General features: G+C 43.3%; 1 protein-coding gene across 3 annotated transcripts in view; it reads left to right on the top strand.

Moving 5' to 3' along the window:
* Positions 1-702: 702 nt before the first annotated feature.
* Positions 703-18,868, top strand: part of ALDH3A2 (aldehyde dehydrogenase 3 family member A2) — a 53,901-nt gene continuing 35,735 nt past the window's right edge. The window contains exons 1-5 of one of the 3 annotated variants that reach the window (XM_044001908.1): positions 703-818; positions 3,716-4,122; positions 5,273-5,504; positions 6,847-6,932; positions 10,683-10,891. In XM_044001908.1, the coding sequence (XP_043857843.1) occupies positions 3,970-4,122; positions 5,273-5,504; positions 6,847-6,932; positions 10,683-10,891 (680 nt within the window). In that variant the 5' untranslated portion in view covers positions 703-818; positions 3,716-3,969. The remainder of the gene's footprint in view (positions 819-3,715; positions 4,123-5,272; positions 5,505-6,846; positions 6,933-10,682; positions 10,892-18,868) is intronic. The other 2 variants (XM_044001910.1, XM_044001909.1) reach the window with 2 other exon arrangements.

Raw genomic sequence — 18,868 nt, 5'->3', positions numbered from 1 at the left:
TTCTCCAACCAGGCTGTAAGGACCTTTTAGGGCAGAGATCTAACCCTAAATGTCCTTAGATCCATAGTGCATAGCTCAATACCCTACACACAGGATCATAAGATCAGAGACTTAGGGATGGAAGGAGGACCATCTCATCCAACCTCCTCATTTTCCAAAGAGGAAACATCAGCCTCCCCCTGGGAGGCTACGGGACTTCACTTCAAATCACAGAAGTAGTAAACAAACTAAGCGCTTTTTAGGAGCCATTGATCCTAAGTGGAGACAGGAACCCACATGACTCTGTAGAGTCAGGGTTGTCTCCAGAGTAACCACACTGCCTCCTCCTAGGAGAGGCTCAGTAAATGTTGGTTGACAAGGTACGGGGAGGATGTTTGTGCTAATGAAAGACGGAGGGCTGGGTTGGAGGTATTTATGAGGTGGCAGCTGGTGAAACGTCAGAAAGCCTGAATCACAAATAGCTACAATTGCTTGTACTCTAAAATGGGAGCTAGGAGAAGGACAGAAAGAAGACCCAGGAAGCGTCAAAGAGGCGAAGAAGGCCGAAGGTTGGGTTAGAAGCCAACAGGACCTTGCCACATAGTAGGTTCAGTGAACTCTTGCAGATTTGAGGTTCCGGAGAAGCAAACAGAAGAGGGAGTGAATTGGCGAGGCGAGATGAAAAGGCTCTACCATTTTATCTGAATAATACGGTACAAAGGCCTCGGGCTCCTGTCCAACTTTCCTGGGAGGGCCTTGACGTTCGTGCCAAGCAGAAGAGCTTCAATTTGTTTGTGTTCCTTGTGGCTGTCGGGCTTGACGGGGAAATTCTGTTGAAGGTAATTTCTTTTTCTGATTCTTTTCTAAGACTCGTTATTGTTGTTAGCCCTTTAAATGAATTCACTCATGTTTCTGTTTCCTTAAAGCAATAATAGCTCTTCATATCCCCCGGCTAAAACTAACCTCCTTGAATCAAAAGTTCATGAAGCAGGAGGAGGTTTTCTTGGTTATGCTCAAGCAAACACCTGCATCCCCACAGCCTTTAGCTTCTGTAATAAGGAAAATGTTGGAGGCTTTACTATAATTATGTTCACTATCTTGTTATTATTTGACTGTAAACATAATGTAACAAATTATATGGCAGCTGTGCATCCAGATGCCCTTAGAATTTTTGTTTTCCTGTACAGAGTGCTAAAAAATAGTCAAACCAACGATTGCTTTCTTTTGCCGCAGTGTCCTAATGCCTAAAATCCTTCAAAATGATCAATGGATTTTCAACATGGGCATCAGAATCAGTTGGCTGATCAGCAAGTAAAATATGGTTCATTGGAGATAGTAGTAGGTTGAAAATAAGAGGACCTAGGTTCAAATCCACCTCTGACAGTTAATCTGTCACTTTAGGCAAGTCACTTAATTTGGCCTCAGTTTCTTCATCTGTAAAATGGGTTAGACTTAATGACCCAGCTCTAAATCTATGGTCTTGTAATCAATTCCAAGTCTATGTCGCTGAAAACAAATATGATTGTCTTCATCCTTCTGTCTCCTGGCTAGAAAAGGGATTGTGGGAAGGGAGGTAACCTGGTGCAGTGGATAGAACCCGAGCTTTCGAATCCAGGCCCAGCTACTTACTACCTATGATCTCCTGGTGAAGCCATTTCATCCTCTGAGGCTTCAGTTTTCTCAATAAGCCCCTTCAATAAGCATTTATTAAGCACCAACTATGTGCCAGGCAGAGTGCTAGGTGCCAGGGATACAAAAAGGGGCAAAAGACAGTCCCTGCTCTCAAGGAGCATGCAAACAAATATATACAAAGCAAGCTACATGCAAGATAAATAGGAAATAATTAACAGAGGGAAGGCCCTAGAATGAAGAGAGGTTAGGAAAGGCTTGCTGTAAAAGGTGGGGTTTTAGTTAGAACTTAAAGCCAGGGAAGTTTGTGAGCATGGAAGTTACCTTGACTTTTGGAGGGAAAGAGAAAATGACTGGCTGGTATATTTGGACAGATGAAGTGAAATTTGGAGAGGCCATTGAGCTAGTTAAGGGCAATGGTACCCAAAGGGAACATCTGAGAGAGATGAAACATGGTGAATGTCGAGGAGAAACCCATCCCTTCATGTTCTCCAGATTCCAGATGGATTGCATGATTGTGGTCAATTCCTTGAACATAGAAATTAAGCATAAATCACACACTTACTAAACAGAGTTGATGTTGAATAGGTCTGTGTGAAACTGAAATAGATTTTGTGGAAGGAAATATGCAGGTGAAGATGACTCTGTAGAGACAGGAATGTTGACTCTAAGCCTCAGCAAATGTGTCTAATTTTGGTAAATTTGACTTGGTGTCCAGAATTCCTTAAGGTAAGAATGGGGTGTATTATGAAGGACCACCTGGACAGGGAATGGTGTACCTCAGAGGCAGAACTTAGATTATACCACTGATTGCCTGAAAGGGAAATGGAAGCACCCCATCTTTTTGGGTCTGGTTAAATTGTTTACTACCAAGGTCCCCTTTTCACATCTCCTTTCTAGGATACTTTGTCCTGTGTGTGAACCAGTATAGATCTAAACCCCAATTTGGCATTTCCTCTGAGACTGAACTCAATCTCATTCATTCCTTTGTGCAAACCCCATTAGCACCTATATCCCGACCTTAGGACTGGGGTCTTTGCTGCCTATAGTGAAGTAAATCCTTCTCTAGGCCCCAATTTCCTTCTCTGTGAAGGAGGTGTTTAGGCTGGAAGGGTCTCAAGTTTCCTTCAAATCAATCTGGCGGGCATTGATTAAGTGCTTACCCCATGGCGGGCATTGTTCCAAGCACTGGAGACCAGAGACAAAAATGAATCAGTCCCTGCCCTCAAGAAGCTTACATTCTAGTGGGGTAAACAGCATGTCCTCAGATAACTAGAACGGACTAGAATGTTCCCAGAGGCAGAGGAGAAGGGGAGGAGTATTTCCGCGCCATTCTTTCAGAAGATGGCTGTGTGGAGGAGGTGGGGAAAGACTAGCTGCAGGGAGACTCCATTAGGAAGGACGCAGCTGCAATAAACCGACCCTGACCTAAGGTGGGGTTCCGGTGAGGGGACAGCTGGAGACAGAGGCTGGCACAGTGTGGGGAGGGGTAGACCGGGCAGGATGTGTGGCCACGTGGAGTCGGCAGTCCGGGAAGTTCAGAGGAGGGTAGGGTGGGGTTTTTTGAGGGGGGGGGGGATAACGAGTCCTCCTTTGGACTTGGGATCTTAGATCTAGAGCTGGAAGGCCCTTCCTGGCCATCCAGTCCAGCCCCTTCTTACAAATGAGGAAACTGAGGCACAGAGAAGGGGGGATTTGCCCGGGTTACGGAGGCTGGGAGAGGCAGAGGTGGGATTGGAACCAGATCTTCCTGCTTCCAAAGCCAGTGCCCTTAGGGAATGCCCCCTCCCCCAGGGGGAGTTGGGGTCGCCCCCGGGAGAAGGAAATCCCAGTGGACACGTCCCGGGGGCAGGTGGTGCCGCGGTCCTCGGACATTCAGCCTGGGGGAGCAGCTGGGGCAACCAGAGAGCTAGGGCACGAGGTCCAAAGAGCGCCAGGGCCAGAGCCTCCGGGCATTCCTCACCCCCGCCCACCAAGATGGGGCGGGGCCTGGGTGACGTCAGAGCTTCCCCACGCTCGGACATTGCCGGAGGGCGTGGGCGTGGACGTGGGGCGGAGCGAGGCCGGGGAGGACGGGCTAGAGCACGTGGCTTCTTTCAACCAATAGGAAGGCGGACTTCTGGCCCGCCCCTTGTGCCGGGACACCGGGCCCGAAGGTGACTGGCGCCCCGGAGCCTCGGAGCCCGCCCTTCCCTCGCACCTGCGGCCCCCCGGGCCCCGCCCCTCAGGGGGTGGCTGAGGGATTTGAGGCGGAGCGTGGAGGAAGAAGGGGGAAGGGGGCGGAGAGGGCCCGCCCCCAGGCCTGACGCCGGTCTCGCCGGGCGCCCGCGGTCCGGCAGTCGTCTTGTGCAGAGCGGCGCCATGGAACAGCTGGTGCTACGGGCCCGGGCGGCCTTCCAGACGGGCCGCTCGCGGCCACTGGCCTTCCGGCAGCAGCAGCTGCGGGCCCTGCAGAGGATGGTCCAGGAGCACCAGAAGGAGATCCTGGCGGCGCTGGCCCAGGACCTGCACAAGGTGAGCGGGGCGGGGGCGGGGGGAGAGGGAGGGGGCGGAGAGAGAGGGACCGGGGACGGGGGGCGGGGCAGGAACTAGAGAGGTGAGGGCCAGGACCTGCGTTAAGTAACCCCCCCACACACACACACCCCAGGACTGGAGGAAGGATGAAGCCCCGCCCCCTCCCGCTCCCCCCCGCCCCCGGCTCTGCAGTGCAGAGATTTCCGGCTCGGTTTCTCCCCCCACCCTCCCCCCGCCTCTATTTTGGCTCTAGTGGAGGCTGAACCTTCTCTTCTTGGACAATCAGTGGTTAACTTCACTTCATTCCGGGGAAGGGAGAGAGGAAATCTTTCCTGCGGTGAAATAGGATGGAGGGGAGGCCAAGGAAAAGGAGTTTGGCTGATCGGTCCCAAGGCTGTGGACCCCCCCCCCCCCAATCTTTGGGCCTGCCAGGGTGGGCTGCCCTTCCACCACTTCTCGATTAGGACACCGGGCTGGGGCTAGGGACCAAGGTAATAAATGGTAAGGCCCCTTGGAGAGTTGTTCGGTGCTGTATTGGATAGAGAGCAGGCCAGGAAGACCTGGGTTCAAGTCTCATCGCCTGAGCATCCTTGCCAGGTGACCCAGAGCAAGTCCCTCCCCTTTTCCGTGGCCTTGAAGACTAAAAGCTGCAGAAGGGAGTTTCCTAATCAGTCCTCATTCCCATTTAGGATTTCTCAAGGGGGAGTGGGGCACGGGAGGGTTACACAAAGAACCTACCTTGGGGCCAATTACACTTTAGTAGATGATGAGAAAAAAAAAAGAGGTGTAAAAAAAGTTATGGGCAAGTGAAGAAACAGCCACTGCTGCACTGTGAAAAGTCCAAGGGTGCTCATCTCCAGTCGATTTCAGAAGGCCTTTTGTCCCCTTTAAATTTTTGGCCAGATAATTTAAGTGATGTATATGAGTAGAAGAGAGATTAGAGGCATTTCAGGGTTGGATGAATTGCATGAGCCAGGATGGAATTTAGCAAGGGTTTATGGAACATTAAGAAAGTGGCAGAGGTAACGCCATTAACTAATAGGGTGTTAATGAATTGTCAAAGCAGAGTATATTTCTTGTCTGAGACTTGGAGCTGCCCTTCTATTCACTCTGTCACTTTAAGATTAACTATGATTCTATATTGTGATAGAGTGAATTCAACGCATATAGTCAAGAAGTTATTAGTGTTCTTGGGGAGCTTGACCATGCACTGGAGAAACTTCCTGAGTGGGTTACCCCAGAGCCAGCTAAGAAGAATCTCCTGACAATGATGGATGAGGCCTATGTCCACTCAGAGCCTCTTGGAGTGGTCTTGATTATTGGGGCGTGGAACTACCCATTTGTCCTAAATATCCAGCCTTTAATAGGAGCCATCGCAGCAGGTATGGTGTCATCTTTAAATTTTTTTTTTTTATAGAGACTTATGCTCTCAAATTAATTTGCAGATTAAAGGTAGAAGTCAATTGAATCATTTTCGATGAGGTCAAGTTGAATCATTTCTCTCTAGTGATGGTTCTTCATGTTTGCCAGCCACTTAGTCTTTGCTTTTCATAAAAATATGATTTAATCATGATGGAGACGTTAATTAGACATAGTGACTTTCTTAGGAAGCACTTAGGAAATACATGCACTGATTTAGACCAGTGGGATTTATAAAGGCCTCAAAGGTGGGCCCACAAATTAGGAACAAGCAGAATGGGATTCTAGCCACTTGGCTAGAATCAGTGACCTTGGACAAGTTGATTCTTGTGTCTTTGGTATACTAGTTATTCCATTAGACATTGCATCATCCTCCAGAAATATTGATTAATGAATGCCAAGAACTTTATACTTCATAAAACAATTTACCTACTTAGTGTCAGCCAAACCTATTTGCTATTGCTTGAAAATTCCAGGGCAGGGAAAAAGTGCAAGATCATGGAGATTAGGCAAAAGATGTTCACTAACATTCCTTCTGTCTCTGACAGGCTAATTCTAAAAAGTGGCTTAATTGGGAATTTACTAGAATTTGTTCTCAGTGAGCATTAAAAACAAAACAACAAAAAAGGGGGCAGCTAGGTGGTGCAGTGGATAAAGCACCAGCCCTGGATTCAGGAGGACCTGAGTTCAAATCTAGCCTCAGACACTTGATACTAGCTGTGTGATCTGGGCAAGTCACTTAACCCTCATTGCCCCATTCCCCCCCCCCCAAAAAAAAGATGAAAAGATCTGGGGAGCAGAAACCTAAATTACCTATTTCTGAAGTGCTCACTATTGCCCCAGAGACCTGTCTTTGCAATCTTCTTATAAATGTTATCTATACAGTCAGATTAGGCAGACCAAAAAGCTGAAATAGGATTAAGGAACTCAAAGCTGAAGGAAAGCATAGGAAGCTGGTAACTCTCAAGGCAGTAGTCAGTATGCAGCATGGAGGATTATAACTTTATCCATTGAGCTGCTAGGGGAGAAGGAACTAGAACACTCCCTTCTCATATCCCTTCCCCACACCTGAATCTCTAACCAAGTCTATAGATCTGTCCTCCAACCCGGGCTTGGGAGGGGTCATGGAAGTAGGTGAAAGTCATCATGGCTTTCTCAAGATTTTGTACCAGTTCAGAAAGTGAGTTAGTAAGTGGAGTAACAGTTACCAGAAAAAAAGTTGGATCCCCGGTTCAACATTGGACTGAAAGCTACTCAAGTTACTGAGTTATTAGATATGATTCTTCCACACTTTGTATTGTCCAGGAAATGGTGTCATACTCAAGCCATCAGAATTAAGTGAAAGGACAGCCATGCTCTTGGCCAAGATCATCCCTCAGTATTTAGACAAGGTGAGTATTTCTTCCTTGGTTTGTGGGGTTTTTTTGTTTGTTTGGTTGGTTGGCTGGTTTTTTTGGTGAGGCAATTGCCTAGGGTCACACAGCTAGTAAGCTAGTAAGGCTCCTTGAGGAGCCTTATGGAAACAAACCAACAGGTGTAAATATCAGACTGCTTGACCTGGAAGCCGTACCCTCTGCAGCCTTGGCTCTTGTACAGTTCTGGGCAGTTTCCCTGTTTCAATGTATGCTGAGGCCTAAGGGAGTTGCAGATTGATTTTTGCCACTATACACAAACAGAATGAGTAAATATGTGCCAATATGATGCTGAGCCCTGCTGATGAGTGCAGCCTCAAGGTCTCATTGTATCCAGAAATCTGGGCTCAGTGCCCTCCTCAGTGGAGCAGTTATTATAGAACAGTCCAAATTCTAAGTGACATAATTTTAACTTAAGGTATCAATACTGTGAGCTCTAACAGTCATTTATACAATTTGGTTTTTAATGATATTTTGCTTAATTTCTCTCCACAATTCTCTGATACTTTATGGAGTGGGATTTTCTTTTCTTTTCTTTCTTTCTTTCTTTTTTTTTTTTTTTTGTGGGGCAATGAGGGTTAAGTGACTTGCCCAGGGTCACACAGCCAGTAAGTGTCAAGTGTCTGAGGCCGGATTTAAACTCAGGTCCTCCTGAATCCAGAGCCAGTGCTTTATCCACTGCGCCACCTAGCTGCCCTCTGATACTTTATGGAAATCACAGAACATGCTGATCTTTCTTGTTAAGAGTTTCCCCACTGGGGGCAGCTAGATGGCGCAGTGGATAGAGCACTAGCCCTGGATTCAGGAGGATCCGAGTTCAAATCCAGCCTCAGACACTTGACACTTACTGGCTGTGTGACCCTGGGCAAGTCACTTAACCCTCATTGCCCAACCAAAAAGCTCCTTGCAGCTGTCGTTTGCCTGTTTTTCTATTCCCAGCATTTAGCACAGTGCCTGGCACATATTAAGTGCTTCATAAATGATGACTGATTGATTTGACCGGGAATTCTTTATACTGGGGAAATCCCGGATGCTAGGCCTAACCTCATCCCTATCCACACTGATTTTGAAAAGGGCTGGACAATGATGTTTAGCAGCCCTTCTTGTGGTATCCAAGAACTAGACGCAAAGTAGATTAGATGCCCATTGAGTAGGGACTGACACGGGAACATGAGAGAACCCCGCTGTGCTATAAAAAATTAATAATGTGGTGAATGCAGAGAAGATTTCTATAAATTGATGCAGAGTGAAGTAAGCAGCATCTAGACGAGTACAACCGTATAAATGGAAAGAGCAACTCCGGACCAATCCCTAGGGATTGTTGTGAAGTCACAAACAAGCCTGACCCCAGGGAAGGGATGGGAGCACACATCCCCACCACCCTCCTTTGTTGAGGGAGGGGGATCCACCTGTGCAGAACACTGCAGACTTTTTCAAACTTCTTCAGTTTATTGATCAGCTTTGCTGATTTTGTTGTTGTTGTTCAGTCCTTTCAGTGGTGTCCGACTCTCCAAGACCCCATTTGGCAAAGATACTAGAATGGTTTTCCCTTTGCTTCAGCTTATTTTACAAATGAAGAAACTGGGGCAAACAGGGTGAAATGACTTGCCCAGAGTCACACAGCTAGCAAGTGTCTGGGGCCAAATTTGCCCTTGACTTTTTTACTTACTCTTTTTTTCTTGCAAAAAACATGTTATATGGGGTGACTCTCTGGGGAGAGGGAGAAGGAGGGATACTGGGAGAAACCCTGGCCATGTGAAAAACAAGAGGTACTAATAAAAATTCGTTTTAAGGATTGAAAAAAAAAAAAAGGAAAAGGAGGGGAGGACTTCCCTAGTCTGATCAGGCCAAGGCTTGGTATTATGTGTCTGTGAGAAACAATCCCATTGCTTCCGTTGGTAGAGAGAGCTGCCATGCAGAGAACAGTCTTGGTGAGCCCCTCTGGTCCTGTCATTTACAGGGAACCAGCTATCTCAGGCGCTCCAAAGCTGGTGCCTTTTGGAGAGCAGCCATAGACAAGAAACATTTCAAAGGGGAATAACCAACTGATAGGAAGTTTCCAAAGTCCACCAGACAGGTGCTAGGATTCGGGGAGGTCAGAGCCTGCTGAATCTCACCTTGTCCTTTGCAGCCATCCTTGCTGGCTTTGATCTTTGACTTCTTCCCTCCTCTTTCCCTAAACCAATCATAAAACAGGAAGTTAGTGTTGATTGTGCTACCTGGAAGAGTTTTCTGGTTATTTTAAAAGCAGGAAAGTTAAACATCTGGTCTCTTTCTTGAAGGGTACAAAGCATCATCACTGAGATGTTTTTGCTTTTGGTGAGCATGTTAAGAAGCTGAATCCTTATCTCTAGCCTAGAGTAACAATAGCCTTGCTTGTCCCCTTCATCTGGGGAATCACTTAATATATTTTGTTTGGTTTTGTTTTCCCACAAGGATAGTTCCTAATTGACCTGTAGGGTAGATTTTTTCCTCCTTATAGTTCTGAGCTGCAGTGGTGCCCAGACTGACTTTTTTGGAAATAACTTTTTTTTTTTAATCATACACTGAATTAGTGCTATTCTCTAGTGCTTAAAAAAAAATTAACTCAGATTTCCAGAATCCAAGCTTTTGTTTTTGTATTAAATTTTTTCCCCAGTTAACAAGTATCTATTTTCTCTCCCTCCCAAGCTCAGCTTGGGGACATCACAATTGCCATGGGATCCACTTTTGCCAGTCCTGCCTCCCCAAAACTCCAAAGGCCATCTGCCATGGGATAGATCAGTAGCCCCTGAACCAGAGTGGCATTTTCTGTGCTTTGACCCAGGCCAGGTTTTAAAACCTGGTTCCCTTCTAAGAATGACTTCTTTAATCCATGCCTTTGCATAAGGCCCCAGGTAATCCAGTGCTGTGATGACTAGATTTCTGGATCTCAGTGAATTTCTTAAAGCAGGTCATCAGAAACACCAGCCTCTGAGCCCTGGCAAGGATTGCTGCCAACTTAAGAATCTTCTGACATAGTAGACTCAGTTTTTACTGAGCCAGAAACAGTCAGTGCCATCAGATAGGTGCATAAGCAACAGAATATTTTAAGAGTATCTGGAATAAGGCCTAGATCTCCTCTCGTGTCAGGGGCTACATCTTGTTCTTGTCTAAATGTGGCACTTGTGCCTCCTGTGGTCAAGGACAGTCAGACTCAGATCTTAGGATTTGGGTCCAGAGTGTTTCCTACCCACCTGGACTGGGTCCTAAGTCTTTGTCCTTCAGTGACACAAGGGATAGCACAGTCTCTCTCCTTAGAATTTCCTTTGAAACAGTTAAGTGTTAAATATTTTTGAAGCTTAGGAGAATAGGAAGATGTCTTTATGAATGGATGTGGAAAATCCAGAAAAAAGAACTGTGGATTCTGGATGCAGATTGAAGCAGACTGTTTCTGCTTTTTGATTGTTGGTTTTTTCTCTTTTTTGAGGTTTTCCCCTTTTGCTCTGGTTCTTCTTTCACAACATGACTAATGCAGAAATATGTTGAATGTGATGGTACCTATATAACCTATATCAGATTGTTTTCTGTCTTGGGGAGGGGGGAGGGAGAAAAATTTGGACCTAAAATCTTATGAAAAGAGATGTTGAAAACTATCTTTACATGTAACTGGAAAAGAATAAAATACTTTTATGACTAAAAAAGAATGGATGTGGGAAGCTTAGGATCTTTTGGTAACCAAGCTTGTTCTGGCTCATCTCTTCCTCCTAGGAGCTGTACTGTGTAATTAATGGTGGCGTTAAGGAAACCACAGAACTTCTGACGCAGAGATTTGACCATATTCTCTATACTGGAAGTACTGGAGTAGGGAAGATTGTTATGGAAGCAGCTGCCAAGCATTTGACCCCTGTTACCCTGGAGCTCGGAGGGAAGAGTCCATGTTACATCGATAAAGATTGTAATCTTGATGTTGCTTGCAGGTGAGGGCGCCGTCAGCTTGTTTTCCATCAAGCAAAGTTTGCTACTTTCTATGCACTATAAACTTTGACCCTAGGACCCCTGATGGGCTTGGAATGTCACTGCTTAGCTTTGAATATTTCACTATGTGAACGGTGTCCAGAGTTCAGAAAAGTTGCCTATGGCAATGTCTTTTAAATGTTTTGTTCTTTTAAAAAGATGATGTATCATTCAGATATTCATTCAGAAGGGACGACAGATGTTATATGGTCCCACCCTATACCTGAAAAAGAATCTGTTCTTTAGGGTTTAGTCAATCTCATGGCATTGACTTCTTCTGAAAACTGCCTGTTCATCTTCATTGACCATTTATCAATTCAGGAACGATTCATATGCTTATAAATTCGACTCCATCCTCTATATATTTTAAGAAATGAGGCCTTTATCAGAGACACTTAATGTAAAAAATTTTTCCCAGCTTTCTGCTTGTTAAGGGCTAAAATTCTAGCTAAACTGTCTAAAATATCTAATGAGTGGTCGCCAATAAATTATAAGCTTTAGCAAGAGTTAGACTTTTAAGCATTTATTAAGGAGAATAAGAATTTGGTAAAGAGAGAGAGAAAGGCCTAGATTCCTATCTATTAAAGGGAGAGCACATTTCTAGCTCCCTTCTCCACCAGAGTCCAGAGGAAAGAGCGTGAGACTGAGCGCCAGTCTCTTCCTTCCTCCTCCACTAGTCCACGTCACTTCCTGATTCCTGGTCTTGCCCTCAAAGACCTTTGCTTCATGGGCAGAACTCTTCTACAGTAACTCTCCAGCAGGTGGCGTCATTCTAATCGTTACAGTCCCCCCTGTTGTTCCTCAAGAAACAAAATGTTTCCTTGACGGAACATGCTTGTGTTCTAATCTTGGCTGCATTGTTTTTGTTCCTGCAAACCCTTTTTCATTTAATGTAATCAAAATTATCCATTTTGATTCCTATGATTCTCTCCTTTTGATAATAAATTGGGGCAGGGGCAGGGCAATGAGGGTTAAGTGACTTGCCCAGGGTCACACAGCTAGTAAGTGTCAAGTGTCTGAGGCGGAATTTGAACTCAGGTCCTCCCAAATCCAGGGCCGGTGCTCTATCCACTGCGCCACCTAGCTGCCCCAATTATAAATTCTTTATCCATAGATGGGACAAGTAAATTTTTCCATGTTCCTCTAATTATGTCTAGATTGTATACCCATTTTGACCTTTTCTTGGTATATGGTATGAGATAGATGTTGGTCTATACCTAGAATCTGCCAAAATGCTTTCCAGTTTTCCCAGCAATTTTTGTCAGATAGTGAGTTCTTGTTCCAAAAGCTTGGATCTTTGGGTTTATCAAACACTAGAGTACTACTGTGTATTGTCTACTTAATCCATTCCACTGAGCCCCCATGCAGTTTGCTGGTAGCAGATTGTTTTCATGATCACCACTTTGATAGGGCCATCTTGAGTCTTACTGTGAGGCAAGGTCAGTGATTGGTGGGATTCTTAGACTGATCTAATCAATTTAGGAGCCCCGGTTATGTCCTCTTTCCTATGGTATTTCTGTTCCCATGATCATTGAATAAAATAATAATAAAATCCTGTCAAATTCTATGGCCCCTTCTTAGTTCTTTTTCTTTTATGTACTTGATTGGGTTTTGTTACACTTGTTACCTTTCTGTAGTCATAGGCAGTGTCCTAGTGTGTTGTTTAAAATCTAAATTGTGGATTCTAATCTGCCCCCCCCCCCCAGTCTTGGGGAGGGAAGCTGGCTAAAATCACTGATAAATTCAGCAAGAGTTTAGGCTCTTAAGGATTTATTAAAGAGTCAAGACAAAACATGGGATTCTGTAACGCCAGAAAGGTCTATCTACTTGCTATCTACTTTCCTCTCTTTCTCTGTCCCCCTTTTCTCTGTCTCCCAGCAAGCTGAAGTCCTGAACGAAAAGAGGCCCTCTCTTTTTCTCTGTCTCTGCTGCCACACGCCAGTTCCTGAACTAAAAGGACAATCTTCCACTGCTTCTCCCAGAAGCTTTCTGTGAAACAGGAAGCAGGGCCGTCTACACACACACACACACACACACACACACACACACACACACACACACACACACACACGACATGACTACAGGTATTTCTATAGACGTAACTTCCAGAGCCAAGTCCCATGCTTTCTCCTTAGGGCAGAGCTCTGATTCTCACAGTAATATTATTCTGATCATGCTTTTCTCACTACTTGTTTCATGATGTCTTTGTATTTGTCATTTCTTCTGGCACACAATAATGTTCCGTAATGCTGAAAACCCTAATCTAGCCATGCCTGAGTCATTGGGCATATCCCTACATCTTTTAAATGAAGGTACAGAAACCACAATTCCTGATTGAATAAATACTCTTCTCTGGTGCACTCTCTTTCCTCTTGATTTTTCTTTTAAATAATCACTCTCTTCTCTGTTTGGTCTGGAATAGAGTCAAGTACTTGGAACAGGGAAAACAAGGGGCCCTTTAATGTGTAGCATTTGGATTATTGTTTTCTACTGTTCTGGATTCTTCATTGGAAAATTTTCCTGCTTTAACCTGTTTCCTGAGGGCATTTCTTAAAGGTAGAAAGGGGCCTCTTACTGATTACATAAGGATGAAAATCCTCTTACAAAATGCTAACTTAGAATGCAGATTCTTTTGTTTTCCTGTGGCCTTTTTTCCAGGCCAGTAATTGTGCCCTTTGGGGTGTGGTTTCACTGTCTGATCTGGAATTGTGTTTTTGCTTCCTCCTCACCACAAAAAGCATCACTTTTGTCTCTCCAAACTCTCAGAAGTGTCTGACTTCTCAGGTCCGTTTCTACAGAAGATTGGATTAAGAAAGAACAGACCACACCCCCAGAATATCAGCCTGATCCGTGGGGCCCAGTGAGGGTGACACTGGCCCAACTGCCTTTGAAGGGGCCTGGGAGAGAACAAGGTGACATCGCGGCAGTATTGTCCTGTTGTCTCGTTGCTCTCCTAGGCGGCTAGAAACACCATTTCTCTAGGACTTCATGTCATGCTCTGTGCACCCGACAAAGTAGAGCTGCAGCTTGTGATACTTTGGAGGGAATGAAGGGAAAACCCAGGGAAAAGCAGGAGCTCCTTTTCCGGGCAACAGGGCAGGAAGTTTGCATGAAAAGAGTAAACAGGGAAGTTACCTCTAGGGTTTTTAAAAAAGAAAACCATTACTGGCAGATCTGGAGTGTGTGAGTCTCTGTGTATGATTTACATGTCCAAATGTGAATTAACTGGCTCATAGTAAAACACAGGTTTTGGACCATCCTCAGACTGGGTAGGGTATCCAGTGGCCACATTGGGCCCCATGTAAGTAAGCAGCCTGTGCATCACTTTGTGAATTTCCCCATGGCTGACCTGACTAAAGCCAGCTCTCTAAGCCATCTCTCTGATTCTAGTTATCCAATTAAAAATAGCACTTGCTCACAGTGGATAAAGCACCAATCCTGTATTCAGGAGGACCTGAGTTCAAATCCGGTCTCAGACACTAGCTGTGTGGCCCTGGGAAAGTCACTTAACACTCATTTCCCAGCCCCCTCCAAAAAAATAAAAAAATAATAATTTAGGGGCAACTCGGTGGTGCAGTGGATAGAGCAACAGCCCTGACGTCAGGAGGACCTGAGTTCAAATATGACCTCAGACACTTGACACTTACTAGCTGTGTGACCCTGGGCAAGTCACTTAACCCCAATTGCCTCACCCCCCCCCCAAAAAAATAGCACTTGCTAACAAGAAGCAGCATGGTGGAGAGAAGAGGTATCAATCTCAAATAGAAATGGGGGCCACCAAGCTGTACATAAGGTTCCTTGCGGGCCAGATTAATTTAGAAAACCACATTAAAATCAGACTCAAGACTGCTGTCCACACAGCTCCCATGTTTGATACTTCTGGTACAGTGGAACTAGCTCCTAAGCTAGGAAGACCTGGGTTTAAATTTCACTTCCCACACCTAGTGGCTGTGTGACCCTGAGAAAATCTCTTAACTTTTCAATACAATGGGCAACTACAGATTACAGAGAATGCTCTATGCTCCGTGGCCAAAAACCTGAAATTTTTCTTAGAAGAATTCATATGCAAAGAGATGATATAGGCTTCCCAGTAGCTAGTTACTTGAGCCTTCATTTTAGCAATATAACTTGATCCACCCAGACAAGCTGTTAACTTTCTGTAGTTGAGGTTTTTTGTTTGTTTGGGTTTTGGGGGGGGAGCGGGGTGAAGGGGAATGTAGCTTGGTGTCGAGACCTAAGATTTCATCATAAATTAATAAAAGTATACTTATCCTGAAATCATTGGTGTAAACTGGCAGTTCATCTTTAGCTTAGGAACCTCAGAAAGTTGCCTGCAATACTCAGAGGTTAAATGATCTGCCCATAATGACACAGATAGGTAGGATTTGAACCTGGGTCTTCCAGATTCTAGGGTCACCTCTTTATCCACATACTGTATTATTTCCCTACCTTTTCTTCTCCATCTCCCCATCCTCATTCTCTTTTATACTTTATCACTTTATTAATAGATCTTCTTCTTAGACAACAGACATTTTCTGCCAAATCCCTACAAAGTATATTTTCCGAAAAAAATTAAATGATTAATTTTAAATGGAGATAGAAATATCCTTTCAACTTCAGTAGTGTAAAGAACATTAGGAGTGGCATATTATCCTGGGAGTTCTCAGAGTTTTGTTGTTTTTTTTTTGTTCCCTAAACCCCTTTTAACAACAAAAAACTGTGAATTCCCAGGGTTATTTAATATGCCACGCCTAAATATTCTTTACACTTATGTATTGCTTAATGAGCCATTGAAGAATTTTTAGTTTGTATCCTTTGGATCATTGTTGTGATGTTTAAAATCTATGTTGTGGTCACATTAAATTATAAGCTTCAGCACCAGTCTTTGGGCATTAAACATTTATTAAAGCATACAGGTATTAACATGAAGTTCAGAAAGTTAAGAAAAGGCCTATCTCCAATAGAGTTCTAGCCTGGTTGGGTTCTTCCTCAAGTCCTCCTCCACAAGCCTGCTTTAATCAGGAACTCTTTAGCAAACTGATTGTGGAAGCTTTTTATAGATCTGGAATAGAGGCAGTCCTTACACACTGCTTCAAACTGATTGGTTGACATCCTCCAAACCATTAAGGGCTAGCCAGGTGTGATTACAATCTAGTTAACTTTGAAGTAGGCTAATCAGCAGTCAATCACTCTCACTTGATTCAATCAGTTTAGATTAATTTCCAGGTGGGTCTTTGAGTATCTGCTAAATCCCATTATTTTATCACATTGTCAAGAATCCCTCAAACGGACACCACCATTAGTTGATCAAAGTTGCCTTACCTCTCCATGTTTGCCTTTTTTGTATTTTTACAGATATTGTGTAAGATTCCCTGTCGACTTTGGCAATGATGGCTAGTCACAGACAGGTGTATCTTGGAGGCCTGGTGTAGCACCTGTTTACATTTTCAAGAGGGGTAGCAGCTGACTGTGTCCACAGGAGGACTTTATAGACCATTCTGTTACAGATTTGATCATCCTTCTTAGTTGAGGGAAGCTAGAGATGCCATGTGGGAAGGGTTAGAGTTGGGAAGGAGGTATAGTCCTAACCTTCTTGAGGTTGATATCTGAGAGAATTGTTCTACCTCACAAAGTGCCTTGATACCATGGAGAAGGTAATGGCTTTGTTAGGACTTCAGACTTGACAGACTATGACTCTTCTTGTAAAAGATTGTTTGCCTGCTCTGTGTGAGAGGCATTTGACACAGGTGTGCTCCTCTGACTACTCTGGGTGACCTTTACACAGGAATGTATTTAACATTCTTATATGCCTGGAGGTTCTCTAGTTGGTGCTCTTTCTGTCCCATGGGTATCTCAGCTCCTTCCTTGGGATACGAGATACATTGTTTGCTTTCATTGGCGTTTTATATTATCACCTTCTCTGTCTCCTCATCTCTGTTGACATCATGATTATTATGTCAATTGACTCTTCCTTTGTATATTGCCTAGATGACTTGGCAGCTAAAAAAGCTGTTATTTTAGCTGTTTTACTTGGCATGTTAAGGAAAAATACAGACTTATCTGAGAAAAAGAAACCTGCTGAAAACATAACCCCCTTCCCACAAAATGAGCAAAATTAAGTGGGAAAATCATATACTTTGATCTGTATTCACATGCCATTAGTTCTTTCTCTTAAGGTGGATAGCATTTTTAATCATGAGTCCTTTGGAATTGTCTTAGATCATTGTATTGCTGAGTATAGCTAAGTCATTCATAGTTGATCATCATATAAGATTGCTATTACTGTGTGCAATGTTCTGGTTCTGCTCACGACTTTGTATCAGTTCATGTAAGTCCAGGTTTTTCTGAAACTATCCTGCTCATCATTTCTTATACTACATTAGTATTCCATCACAATCATATACCATAATTCACTTGGCCATTTTCTAATTGATGAACATCCTTTTAATTTCCAGTTCCTTACCACCACAAAAAGAGCAATTTATAGCAATAAATATTTTTGTACATATATGTCTTCCCCCCTCCTTTTAAAAAAAAAAAATCTCTTTTGGATACAGACCTAGTAGTAGTGGTATTGCTGGGTCACAGGCTATGCACAGTTTTATAACCTTTTGGGCATAGTTCCAAATTGCTCTCTAGAATGGTTGGATCAGTTCACAGTTCAACCAGTAATGCATTAGTGTCCCAGTTTTCCCACATTCCCTCCAACATTTGTCATTTTTCTATTCTGTCATACTAGCCAATCTACGAGCTATGAGGTAGTACCTCAGAGTTGTTTAAAATTGCATTTCTCTAATCAACAGTGATTTAGAGCATTTTTTCATATGACTACAGATAGCTTTGACTTCTTCTGAAAACTGCATTTTCATCTTCTTTGATCATTTATCAATTGGGGAATGACAGAGTCTATAAATATGACATAAAATGACTAATAGTCTTATAAATTTGAGAAATGAGGTCTTTATTAGAGACACTTGCTGTAAAACAAATTTTCCCCAGATTCCTGCTTTCCTTCTAATCTTGACTGCATTATTTTTGTTTCTACAAAACCTTTTAAATTTAATGTAATCAAAATTATTAATTTTGATTCCTGTGATTTTCATTATCTCTTGTTTGGTTATAAATTCTTCCCTTACCCATAGACCTAACAGGTAAACTGTTATTCCATGCTCCTCTAATTTGCCTAAGGCATCACTTTTTATGTCTAAATTATGTACCCATTTTGACCTTACCTTGCAATATGGTGTGAGATGTTGGTCTATATCTAGTTTCTGCCAAAATGCTTTCCAGTTTTCCCAGTAGTTTTTGTCAAATGGGGACTTCTTGTCCCCAAAACTTGGATCTTTGGGTTTATCAAACACTAAATTACTATGGGTCATTTACTACTGTGTATTGTCTACTTGATCTATTCTACTGATCCACCAGTCAGTTTCTTAAGTCAGTAGCATATTGTTTTCATGATTGCCACTTTATAATACAGTTTGTGATCTGATACTGCTAAGTCACCTTCCTTCACATTTTTTAATTGATTCCTTTGATATTCTTCACTTTTTGTTCTTCCAGATGCATTTTAAAAAATTTTTTCTAGCTCTATAAAAAATCTTGGTAGTTTGGTACAGTACTATGTAAACTGATTTTGGTAAAATTGTCATTTTTATTAGAATGGCTTGACCTACCCATGAGCAATTGATATTTTTCCAGTTGTTTAGATCTGACTTTGTGTGGAAAGTATTTTATAAATATTTTCATATAGTTCCTGGATTTGTCTTTATAGGTAAAACCCTAATAATTTTATATTGTCTATAGTTGTTTTAAATAGAATTTCTCAATCCCTTGCTGCTGGACTTTGTTGGTAATATATAGAAATGCTGATGATTTATATGGACTTATTTTATATCCTACAACCTTGCTAAAGTTGTTAAAAAATTTTACTAGAGTTT

This window comes from Dromiciops gliroides, chromosome 4 (genome assembly GCF_019393635.1).
Source record: "Dromiciops gliroides isolate mDroGli1 chromosome 4, mDroGli1.pri, whole genome shotgun sequence".
Taxonomy (NCBI): domain Eukaryota; kingdom Metazoa; phylum Chordata; class Mammalia; order Microbiotheria; family Microbiotheriidae; genus Dromiciops; species Dromiciops gliroides.
This window is presented reverse-complemented; position numbering and strand designations above follow the sequence as displayed.